At 36.2% G+C, this 13,187-nt stretch overlaps 1 protein-coding gene across 1 annotated transcript; it reads right to left on the reverse strand.

Annotated features, from left to right (window-relative positions):
• Positions 1-12,583: 12,583 nt before the first annotated feature.
• Positions 12,584-12,822, reverse strand: LOC118836564 (60S ribosomal protein L38-like). The gene has a single exon (XM_036743843.1). The coding sequence runs from the start codon at positions 12,820-12,822 to the stop codon at positions 12,610-12,612; it is 213 nt and encodes a 70-aa protein (XP_036599738.1). The 3' UTR covers positions 12,584-12,609.
• Positions 12,823-13,187: the final 365 nt, after the last annotated feature.

A 13,187-nucleotide genomic window follows, 5' to 3' on the forward strand; every position in this document is an offset into this window, starting at 1 on the left:
CTGACTACCAAACTGAAGGTCTACAGGGCCATTGTGTTGACTTCATTGTTGTATGCCTGTGAAACCTGGACAGTATATGAGTGCCATGCCAGGAAACTGAATCTCTTCCATTTGAATTGCCTTAGGAAGATTTTGAAGATCTCCTGGCTGGATAAGATACCAAACACTGAGGTCCTTTCTTGAACTAAACTGCCAAGCATTCAAACTCTGCTTCAGAAAACACAACTCCAAAGGGCTAGCCATGTTGTTCCAATGCAAAATGTACACTTTTCATAAAGACTATTTCATGGAGAATTCACACAGGGCAAGTGTTCACAGTTTGTTGTTGTTGTGTTTGTCCTTCCTTCTCAAAGAGGACCATGACATCAAGGAAATGATGACATGATTTGCATTTGACTTTGATTTGAATGAAGGAGGGCTGTGCAAGGTAACCAGCCTCACTTTCTCCTCAAGAGCCATCTGGGTCCAGTGGCCAGGATTCATTAGGACAACTGGAGATGGCCCAGGATGCATTGGGAGACCCTAGATCTTTTAGGCTAAGGTTTTTTTGGGTTCTAACATTGAGTGAAGCAAACCCCATTCAGTGAATATGCCTCTTTAAGAAGTTAATCAAGCGATGGCCCTTTTAAAAAAATCAAACTGGGAGGGAAGACCCTCAGGGTTCCTGGCCAAAAGAGAAATAACAACTATTTAGTGCTTATATTCACTCTGTCCTGGGAGGGCAGGTGCCTATTTTCTAATCTATGAGCTCTAGAGTGGTCTGGGTTTAAGATTTGGTCTTTGAGAAAGAAATCTAGCCAGTATACCTGAAGTAAAAGAAGTAGCCCTCAGCCATGGAAATCAACCTTCCTTTGGGCAGAGCACCTTGAGGTGAGGTGAGGTGAGGTGAAGTAGGGCAAGGTGAGGAGAGGAGAGGAGAGGCTACTCAAAGGTTGTCTCTGTCCTTCATTCTTGAAGAGGACCATGCGTTCAGGGAAACAATGACATAGCTTGCAGTTGACTTTGATTTGAGTGAGGGGGGGCTGTGCAAAATCACTAGCCTCACTTTCCCCTCCAGAGCAAGTGTTCACATGGGTGGTCAGAAGGAGCAATAGAAGCACAGTCTCAAGGTCTGTCTCCCCAACTTTGGAATTGATTGTGTGACATGGTAGACACTGGCACAGGACTGCTCAGTGTGGTGTGCCCACATGAGAGAAGGTGCTGTGCCCTATGAACAAAGCAGAATTGAAACAGCTGAAAGGAAACACAAGATGTGCAAATTTAGATTATCCACCCCAAATGTTCACATAGACTATTTGTGTCCAACCTGTTGTAGAGTACTCCAAGCTCATATTGGTCTGATCAGCCACAGTCATAACACTGAAAATTAACTCTACCATAGTGATGCCATTTTGGTCCTCTTTGAGAATGAAGGACAATAACCAACCAACCAACCAGATCACTTCTCAGTTTAGTTGTCTCACCTGATGATTGGTAAAAGGAACAAGAGTCCAGCCAAGTAAGCTTTGATAAAGCTTAAGAAACTTGCCTAGGTCCTGAGGTATTGCCTAGGAAGGAACACATAAAAAACATGCTGTAGGGTAGGTGTGCTATCAGGAGAATGGAAAAATAAGGTAGCTAGAAGGGCTGCCCAAGATAAGTGTCTGCTACTTTAAAATCTGACCTGCAGCAGACTTCTATGAAAGAAAACAAATAAGAAATATTTGAATGATTTTTGGATCCCATTTCTGAGTTTTCCAATTCAAACAAATAATGAGAAAAATGAAGGTCTAAATCTAACTTTTAAAAATCAATTTTTTAATCTGTAGGTTTATCTTGTCATTTATGGTATTATAAAATAGCTCTGAGGAAGTCTTATGAATATATTGATCTGAACTTGGGCATTCCAGGGATATTGAAAAAGCTAAGCTAGGAAAAAAAACTTCAAGTACTAAAAAAAATGAATCAATAGAATGTCCAAGGTTAGGAAATGGAGTAACTCTTCCAAATAGAGTTAAAGTAGAAACTGCTAACTGACTTGATTTATTGCCCAGCTACAAGTTTCATGCTTAGCCATAGAAGACTTTTATTAAATATATAATTAACAATGAGCTTATTTAAATTCATTTCAATTTAATTTAACATATAATTATTAAGCACTTACCATGTCCAGGGCAGGTTGGTGGCCCAGTAAATAGAGTACTGGGCTTATAATCAGGAAGACTCATCTTCCTGAGTTCAAATGAGCTACATGACCCTGGGCAAGTCACTCAACCTTGTTTTGTTTAGTTTCTCACGAGTAAAATGAACTGGAGAAGGAAATGGCAAACCACTCCAGTATCCTTGCTAAGAAAACCCCAAAATGGGATCATAAAGATTTTGACATGACTGAAGTGATGGAACATCAAAATAACATGCCCAAAGTACTGGGCTACTAGACCCTTAGGGTGACACAAATATTCTTGCCTTCAAGAAGTTTTGAATTTTCTTCATCTTCAATAATCTTTTATGGAGTGGAGGCAACTCTGTGTTTTGGGAAACTATTCAAGCAGCACAAGAGCTGAAAGTTCCTATGGAAAGATTTAAAGTAAAGTCCAGGCCCCAGAATATGCCTGCTTTCTGAGGATCTGTCTAGCTAAATACAGAAGAGCTCATCATCAATAGACTATTTATTAGATGGTGAAGGGATTTTTTTATAAATAGACTTTTGTCCCAAGTTTTCATGTTCTTTCTACTTTTGATTAAGAGTTATATTTGGATGAGGGAAAACAGGGCAGAGAGAAAACAACAACACAACACTGCTTTTTGGCTGACTACAAAGCATAACATAAAAGGTTATAGATCCATTGACATTTTTAACTGTGAGCAAAATAAAACAAGTCTAGAAACAACTATTACATGAGGTAAGATATATTAAGTGCTATACATGGGACAAAAAGGTAGTATGGCATTTCAGAAGAATATTGGATCCTTATGGGTGAAGATCAGAGAAATCTTGAAGAAGGTAGCATTTGAGTTTGACCTTAAAATATACAGGATTTAATAAGCAGAGATAGCAAAGGAGACATTTCATACAGTAAACAGAATGGCATAGACAAAGATGCATAGATCAGAACACCCAGAAAACTCTCCAGAGAATAGCAACTCATTCAGTTTGAATGGAATGTATCATGCATGTTGAAGACCAATGAAAGATGTATTGGAACAGTGGACAGTAGGTAGTACTGGGAAGTTACACAAATTATTGATGGAAAGAAAATATCTATATATACAAAAATATTTCTGGCAATATTGCTTGTAAGAACAAAAGTCTGGAAACAAAATACATGCCCAGAAATTTGAAAATGGTTAAATATACTAAGGAATATAAATGATACATAGTTGATGTCATTATTATTTCCTTACTCTAAGTAAAAATAAATATCATCCATTCAGAAAAGCATGAGACAATTGTATAATATATTACAGAGTGAAGAAAACATCTTATGTAGACCAATAAACACAGCTAGAGCATTGCAAATAAGTTCAATATTGAGAAACAATAAAGCACTGGAACAATACAATATTCAATGTTAGTGCTGTAACAATGCCTCAGGACTCACTCTCTCAACTCTCATTCATACTGGTGAATTCTCTAAGCTAGAGGGTGGCTAATTACTTCTTTCCTCTGTCTTCTAAAGTTAACCTTGAGGGTTGCTGGGATTTTTTTAGTGCTGTGACTCACAAGCCCCAATCAGTATGTTTCACATTGATTATCAGTCAGTAGTTCTAATTAGCTTAGAGCAAAGGTATTTACTAAGGTGACAGAATAAGAATAATAAGTATAAAAATATCTTTCCCCAATCTCCCCCCCTCCCCTGAATAACTGGAACATATTCATTTGGAAGGACACAAAAAGTCCAAGGAAACATTTGGTTTGAATTTACAGTGTGATAGGAGTGAGGCACAAGTGTAGCCAAATTGTCTATATATACTTGCAAGTTGTTGGAATTAATTTCTTGAGTTCTTAAGCAGTATTATTTTCTTGTTCAACCTGCCACATACCATGAAAGAGTTTTTTTTCTCTTAATTGACCATTTTAGAACCCTCCTGTGTCTGTATCTTTCCACCATTGTCTTTATTGTGTACTTCTTTTGTCCTTGAAGCATGTATTGTCTCCTACTAGTCCAGTCTTTCCAATTGCATGGTCAAAGTATGTGTGCATGCCTGTTGGAAGTAGGGTAATGCTCCCTCTACCCTATTCCTCCTCATACCTAGAAAATGTACAAAGTGTCTGCCCTCAACTTGTTCCTGAGCCTGTGAGATCCTTCTGAAATTTGATGGAGTCATTGTTGGACTAATTTTTCATGAAATTCCCACAACTGTCTCAAGTTACACAGGCAAAACATACCTTTTGGTGAGCTAATCAGTTATTCCCTTCTTCACACAATGAAGAATTTTCATGCCACATAATTCATTAGCTATAAACTACTATATTTATACACTTTAAAATTACTTGTGACCTTATATTAATTAAAGTGGGGTTTGGACCACCACATTTCCAATAGCATAACAGTATAAAAGCTAAAAGATGCATGTCTATTTTCTGTGGGATGTTTGAGAATACTTCAAGAGAATAGGGAAAAAGATGAGAGAAGTTAGAAAGGAACAAATAGCATAATTTATAGTCTACATGGGACAAATTATTAGCAGAATTCAAAATCTCTCCAAAGATGTAAAAGAGAGAGCAAGAGATTGGGTATACAAATCTAAAAAGTGAAGGCCAAGATGGAAGAAAAACCAAAAACAATTACATGAAAACAACTCATGATCATTTCATAAGCAAAGCATAGTGATCTCAATAAGGATACATAAAGACAAGTTAAGAATCATAGTCCCTCCAGAAACATGTGAGCAGTAAAATACTTGAATGGAATAATTACAGAAATCATATGAGAAAACTCCTGAAATTTGTTAATACAAAAAAGCACCAATACAAAGATTCCACAGGTTACATCAAGAAAAAGAAAAAAAAACATATACTTCAAACCTTAATACACAGAGTTGTTAAATTTGACAATTCTAATGACTGCAAGTGACCAGGATAAAGACTGTCAAATGGAAAGAAAAGTAATTTTGCATAACACAACACTGTTCTGCACCTTCCCAAAACCATAGCATATAACTAGATAATATATTCCAAAAAACAAAGAATCTCAATGTGCAGCCCACAATGACATAGCTTGGAAAAATGAGTCTATAATAAAAGTGAGGGGTTAATTAAAAAAGAGAAATTTGAAGAATTCCTGTAAAAAATTGCACAAGATATATATGGTATAAGGTAATCCCAGAGGGAAGGCATAATCAGTGGAAAGCAGTGGTGGTGATGGTAGGTGGTGGGAAAGTCCTCAAACAGATGGTGGGATTAAAACCAAATTTTGAAACAAGCCAGGGAAAACAGAATACTGAGGTGAAGAGGAATAGTATTTCATATGTGTGTGGGGGGCTACCAATGAAAAGGCAAAAAGTTGGGTAATAGAGTATTGTGAAGAACAACAAGAAGGTTAGTGTAGTTATATTTTAGAGGACAAAGAGAAGAGTAAAGTTTAAGAAGTCTAGAGAAGTAGGAAGGAGTAAGATAGTGAATGATTTTTAATGCCAAACAGATGATTTTACGTGGGATCCTAAAGACAGTAGGAAGCCAATGGAATTTATTGAGTATTGGGTTGACACAGTCAGACTTCTGCTTTAGTAAAATCAGTTTGGCAAATGAGATTATGGATTGGAGATGGAAGAGACTTGATATAGGAAGGTCTACCAGAAATCTATTACAATAATACATGCATGGGATAATGAAAGCATGCACCAGGGTATCAGCTTTGTCACAGCAGAGAAAAGGAAATATATGAGAGATGGTGTGAAGGTAGAAGACTTGACAACAGGTTGGATGCATGGGGTTAGTTTGAATGAGGAGGTAAATATAACTCTGAGGTTATAAGTGTGAGTGACTAGAAGAATATTGGTGCCCTCAACAGTATCAGGGGAGATAAGAAGAGGATAAGGAATTGAGGAAAAGATAGTGAATTTCATTTTGAATATACTGAGTTTGAGATACCTGTGGAACATCCAGTTTAACAGGTCTAAAAGGTTGTTTTTGGAGTAAGACTAGACCTTAGAAAGAACGTTAGCAGGAGATACAGGGATTTAGAAATCATATGCAAATTGATGATAATGGAACCATTAGGAACTAATGAGATTAGCAAGTAACATAATACAGAGGGAAAAGAGACAAGGATAGGAAAGAAAGAAAGAAAGAAAGAAAGAAAGAAAGAAAGAAAGAAAGAAAGAAAGAAAGAAAGAAAGAAAGAAAGAAAAGAAAAAAGGAAGAAAGAAGGAAAGAATAAAGAAATAATTTATTAAGCAGTTACTGTATGCATAGCATTGTGCTGAGCTCTGGTAAAACAAACAGAAAATTAAGAAAGTCACTCCTCTAAAGGGGTTCACATTCAGGGGCAGCTAGGTGGCACAGTGAGTAGAGCCCTGGCCCTGGAGTTGGGAGTATCTGAGTTCAAATCCAGCCTCAGACACTTTACACACATACTAGCTGTGTGACCTTGCCCTGCCTTCTCCTTTCTAAAAAAAAAAAAAGAAAAAATAATAAAGGCGCTCATATTTTAATGGAGGAGATAATACATGGAAGGCTTAAGCTCCTAGTCAGATGCCAAAGTTTCATGGTCCTAACGGTGCAATCACAAAGAAGATATTAATGCTTCTTCTTTAATGTTATTTCCAGTAATAAAATGATGTCAATTTCCAGTGCAGAACAGTTTGACAGTGACAAGAACTTTGTTGGAAAGAAGTTTCTATTTCTGAGTCTTCAGTAGTTTTAACTATTGTATCTTCAGGAGCAGTTGCCAGATTGACTCTCTGCAGAGATTGCTTTTCAGAATGATGGTGACACTGCACTTAAAGTATAGCTAATTCCAGGACTTGAGTTCAGCATCCTAGAATATTATTTCCATGAGAATCTGAGGTGAGATCATTGTCAAAGTGATTGGGTATTTAACTTCTCCCACAATGCTGCTTCCTGACTCTCTCACTCTCAGGGTACCTTGCTGTTGTATGGCAGTTGATTGGCAATGAAGAAACAGAGCTATCACTCTGTGCAGATGATACGATGGTATAGAGAATCCTAAAGAATAAACTGAAAAAGTACTTGAAATAATTAACAATTTTAGCAAAGTTTCAGGATATAAAATAAACATACATAAATCATCAGCATTTCTATACAAAGCCCAGTAGCAAGAGATAGAAAGAGAAACTCCACTTAAAGTAACTACAGACAACATAATATATTTGGGAGTCTACTTGCCAAGAGAAACCCAAGAACTGTATCAACACAATTACAAAACACTTTTTACACACATAAAGTCAGATCTAAATAATTGGAAAAAATATCAGTTGCTCATGAGTAGTCCAAGCTAATATGATTAAAATGACAATTCTACCTAAACTAATTTACTTATATAGCCCCATACCAATCAATCTACTAAAAATATTTTATAGAGCTAGAAAAATAACAAAATTCATCTGGAAGAACAAAAGATCCAAAATGTCAAGGAGAATAAAGAAAAGAAATGCAAAGGAAGATGGCCTCACTGTTCCAGATCTAAAACTGTACTTTAAAACAGCAATCATCAAAACTAAGGAGAGCAAGGAATAGTTTACTGGTCAGATCTGAGGAGAATGGAAGAATTTATGACAAAACAAGAGATAGAGAACGTTATGAAATGCAAAACTGATAATTTTGATTGCATTAATTTGAAAAGTTTTTGCACAAAGCCAATGCAACCAAGACTGGAAGGGAAGCAAAAAATTAGAACACAGTTTCTACAGCCAGTGTCTCTGATAGAGGCCTCATTTCTCAAATATATAGAGAACTGAGTCAAATTTAAAGGAACACATCATTCTCCAACTGATTAATGGTCAAAGGATATAAACAGGCAGTTTTCAGAGGAAGAAATTAAAGCTATCTATAGTCGTTTGAAAAATGTTCTAAATCACTACTGATTAAAGAAATGGAAATTAAAACAATGCTGAGATACCACATCACAACTTATCAGATTGGCTAATATGACAAAACAGGGAAATGATAAATGTTGGAGAAGATGTGGGAAAATTGGAACACTAATGCATCGTTGGTGGAGTTGTGAACTGATTCAACCATTCCAGAGAAAAATTTGAAACTATGCCCAAAAGGCTATGAAATTGTGCATACCCTTTGACCAACAATATAACTTCTAGCTCTACATCCCAAAGAGATTATAAAAATTGGGAAAAGAACCTACATGTACAAAAAATATTTATAGGAGCTCTTTTTTTGGTGACCAAGAATTGGAAATGGAGGGAATGCTAATCAATTTTGAAATGGCTGAACAAGATGTGGTATATGAACATAATGGAATACTATTCTTCTGTAAAAAATGATGGACAGTTGGACTTCAGAAAATCCTGGAAAGATTTACATGAACTAATGGTGAGTGAAGTGAGCAGAACCAGGAGAACACTGTACACAGTAACAGCAGCATTGTACAGTGACCAACTTTGATAGATTTAACTCTTCTCAGCAATACAAGGATCTAAGTCAATTCCAAAAGACTCATGATGGAAAATGCTATCCATATCCAGAGAAGGAACTATGGTGTCTGAATGCAGATTGAAGTATACTCTTCTTTTCTCTACTCCTCTCTCCGTCTCTGTCTCTGTCTCCGTCTCTGTCTCTGTCTCTCTCTCTCTCTCCCTCCCTCTCTCTCTCTCCCTCTTCTTTCTAAAAAGTGATGGCCTCCAGGCAAGATAACTTCCAGAAGACTCACTGTCAACTGATTAGAGCATGTCTCTGAGCAGAAACAGTTCATTGCTAGCTTGGAGGGAAAGCTGAGCCAACGCAGGTTTGGCAACAGTGGAGCAGAAAAGGAGTGGGTAGCTTTCAGAGATTTAGTATATTTACTCATCTGGGTCAGAACACTCACAAACATCAAGACTAGTTTGGTGAACATTATGGAGAAATTCAGAAGCTGCTAAATGAAGAATGAGAACTCCACAGATGTTATTAGAAAGATAATTCATCCAAGGCAGCATTTAACCTCATCAAAATAAAGTACAAGAGAAGCTTAGATGGATATAGGATTCTTGGCTCAGTAAGAAGGCAGATGAAATTCCGCTATATGAAAATAGTAACAATCCAAAGAACTTTTATGATTCTTTGAAGTTGATTTATAGGTCAAAAACTTATGGTGCTTCCCAACACCTTAGTGCTGACAAAGCCACACTGAGTAGTGATGAGGACATGATCATGAACAGATGGGCTGAACACTTCCATAGTGCTCTTGACAGACCATCATCAGTCAATGCTAAAGCCATTGAGTATTTACCTCAGGTTGAAGTCAACCCCTCTCTAGATAAATTTCCAACTGAAAAAGAGGTATTGAATGCCATTAGCCTCTTCTCCTGTGGTGAACACTTGGTGCTGATTCTATTGTATCTGAGATTTACAAGGTGGGCAGTGCATTGCTGATACAAAAACTGACTGAAATTTTCTGTGTCATATGCCAAGAGGAGATTATCCCCCGCAAAGATGCTTTCATTGTCCATCTCTTTAAAGGTAAAGGAAAGAGATTGTCCTGTGACAATCACAGGGACTTCTCTTTCTTAGTCACTGATAGCAAGATTCTTGGCAGAGACCTCCTTAATAGGCTGATCCTTCACCTGGAAGAGGGTCATCTACTATGGAGCCAGTGGGGCTTCAGAAGGGCTGAGGAATGGGAGATATATTTGCTGCCCAACAACTCCAAGAGAAATTGCAGAAGGAGAAGAGAGGTTTATTCTCATTCACAGGTCTTACCAATGCCTTTGATACTGTCAGTCGTGAGGGCTTATGGAAAATTGTCAAAATTTATTTGCCTGGAGAAGTTCATCAGTGTTGTACATCAATTTCATGTTGGCATAGTTACCCAGGTTCTGGGATAATGCACAATGCTCTCATGCTTTCCCAGTCATCAGTGGAGAAAAGCAAGGTTGTTTGCTTGTTCCCATTCTTCTTAGCATGATGTTTTCAGCAATATTGTCAGACAGTTTCAATAACGATGAAGATGGCATCAATGTCAGCTACCATAGCAACAGTAAATTTTTAAAATATATTTTATTTTACCCCAGTTACATGTTAAAATAATTTTTAACATTTCTACTTTTTAAAAAATGTTGAGTTTTAAATTATCTTCCTCCTTCCCTGTTCTCTTCCCTCTCTAAGACTGTAAGCAATCAGGTATAGGTTACACCTGTGCAGTCATGTAAAACATTTTCATTTCAGTCATTACTTACAAGAATATTTGAATAAATGAAAAAGAAAGGAAGAAAGAAGGTGGAAAAAGACCATTCTGCAGTCTGTATTCAAACAATAGCAGTTCTTTCTCTGGAGATAGATAATGTGCTTCATCATTAGTCCTTTCAGGCTGTCTTAGATCATTGAGTTGTTGAGAATAGCTAAGTCATTCACAGTTCTTCATTGATATTGTTGTATAGCTGGATCAAAGGGTCGCCACAGTTTTATAGGCCTTTGGTCATAGTTCCAAATTGCTCTGCAGAATGGTTGGATCAATTCAGAGCTCCACTAACAGTGAATTAGTGTCCTAGTATTCCAATATCCATCATTTTTCCTTTTTCATCCTATTTGCCAATCTGATATGTGTCAAGTGGTACCTATGAGTTGTTTTAATTTGCATTTCTCTAATCAGTAGTGATTTCAAGTATTTTTTCATATGCCTGTTCATATCCTTTAACCATTTATCAATTGGGCAATAACTTGTATTTTTTATAAATTTGACTCAGTTCTCTATATATTTGAGAAATGAGACTGTTATGAGGGATATTTATTGCTAATCCCCCAGTTTTCTGCTTTCCTTTTAATTTTGCTTGCATTGGTTTTGTTTTTGCTCTCTATATTTTCTTTGGCCCTAAACTCTTCCCTTATTCACAGCTCTGACAGATCAACTATCCCATGCTCTCCTAATTTGTTTATGGTATCACCCTGTATGTGTAAATTATGTGCCCATTTTGACCCTATTTTGGTATATGGTATGAGATGTTGGTCTATACTTAGTTTCTGCCATACTGTTTTCCAGTTTTCCCGGTAGTTTCTGTCAAATAATGAGTTTTCATTCCAAAGCTTGGCTCTCTGGGTTTATAGTATATTACTGTATTTAGTAGTAGATTATATAGTGGTAGATTACTATAGTCATTTACTACTGCGTATTAAGTGCCTTATCTATTCCATTTATCCACCACTCTATTTCTTAGCCAGTATTCAATGGCTTTGATAATTATCACTTTATAATATAGTTTATGATCTGATACAGCTAGACCACCTTCCTTGACATTTTTTTTTCATTGATTCCCTTGATATCCTTGAACATTTGTTCTTCCAGATGAATTCTGTTACCATTTTTCTAGTTTTATTTTTTGATGGTTTGATTGGTATGGCACTGAATAAATAGATTAATTTATGTAAAATTGTCATTTTGTTGTATTGTTTCAGCCTACTCAAAGCAATTAATATTTTTCCAATTGTTTAACGCTGACTTTGTATGAAAAGTGTTTTGTAGTTCTGTTCATATAGTTCTTGGGTTTGTCTTGGCAGACAGACTCCTAAGTATTTTATATTTTCTGCAGTTATTTTAATTGGAATTTCTCTTTCTATCTCTTGTACATTGTTACTAATATATAGAAATATATACATACATATGAGTATATATATATATATATATATATAAATGCTAATGTTTTATGTGTATTTATTTTGTATCCTCCAACTTAGCTAAATTTCTTAATTATTTCAAGTAGTTTTTCAGTTGATTCTCTAGGGTTCTCTAAATATATTATCATATCATCAGCAAAGAGTAATAGTTTTGTTTCCCCATTGCCTATTCTAATTCTTTCAATGTCTTTTTCTTTTCTTATTGCTACAGTTAGCATTTCTAGTGTAATAGTGAACAATAGAGGTGATAATGGGCATCCGTACTTAACTCCTGATTGAATTGTCAAGGCTTCTAGCTTATCCCCATTACAAATAATGTTTGTTCCTGATTTTAAATAGATATTACTTATGATTTTGAGCAAAGCTCCATGTATTCCTATGCTCTCTAGTGTTTTTAATAAGAATGGGTGCTGTTTTTTGTCCAAGACTTTTTCTGCATCTATTGAGATAATCCTATGATTTCTGCTGGTTTTGCTATTGATGTGGTCAATTATGTAGATAGTTTTCCTAACATTGCACCAACCCTGTATTCCTGGTATAAATCCCACCTTGTCAGAGTGTATGATTCTTGTGACATATTGCTGTAATCTTATTTATAATATTTCATTGAAATTTTTGTGCAAATATTCTTTAGGGAAATTGATCTGTAATTTTCTTTCTCTGTTTTGGCTTTTCCTGGTTTAGATATCATCACCGTATTTGTGTCATAAAAGGAATTTGGTAAGAGTCCATTTTCACCTATTTTTCAAAATAGTTTGTATAGTATTGGGGTTATTTGTTCTTTAATTTTTTTTCTTTTTTCCCCCTATGTTTTAATACAGGTGGAACATTGAATGATTCCTTCACTTCAGCTCCTTCACAGCCAAACCAGGAGGCAGGGACTGTTCAAGTTTCTCTGCCTTCTCTTTGTCTGTGATGATCAATGTGTACAGGTACATGCTGCATCGAACATTAAACTTCACATTGTCCTTGTTTTTCTTGATCTTGACAGATTTGGCATCTTTTCTCCTGGCTGTGAGCAGGAGGTCTTTTATTTCCTCGATTTTTCGGGGCATGGCGGCGGTTGTGGGACGAGGGGTGGCGTGTGGCCCTAGAGGTCACGACACGGGAGAGATACTCACCTCTTTAAATGTTTGATAGGATTCCCTTGTGAATCTATTTGGCTCTGGAAACTTCTTTCTTAGGAAGTTCATTGATGGCTTGTTCAATTTTTTCTTCTACAATTGGATTATTTAAACAATTTTATTTTTCTCCTGCTAATCTGGGTAATTAATTTATTTAGATATTGATCCATTTCATTAAAAATGTGAAATTTATTGGCATATAATTGGACAACATCATTCCTAGTAATTGTTTTCCTTTTCTCTTCATTGAGGGTGAATGCACCTCTTTCTTTTTTAATACTAGTAATTTGGTTTTC

This window comes from Trichosurus vulpecula, chromosome 1 (genome assembly GCF_011100635.1).
Source record: "Trichosurus vulpecula isolate mTriVul1 chromosome 1, mTriVul1.pri, whole genome shotgun sequence".
Taxonomy (NCBI): domain Eukaryota; kingdom Metazoa; phylum Chordata; class Mammalia; order Diprotodontia; family Phalangeridae; genus Trichosurus; species Trichosurus vulpecula.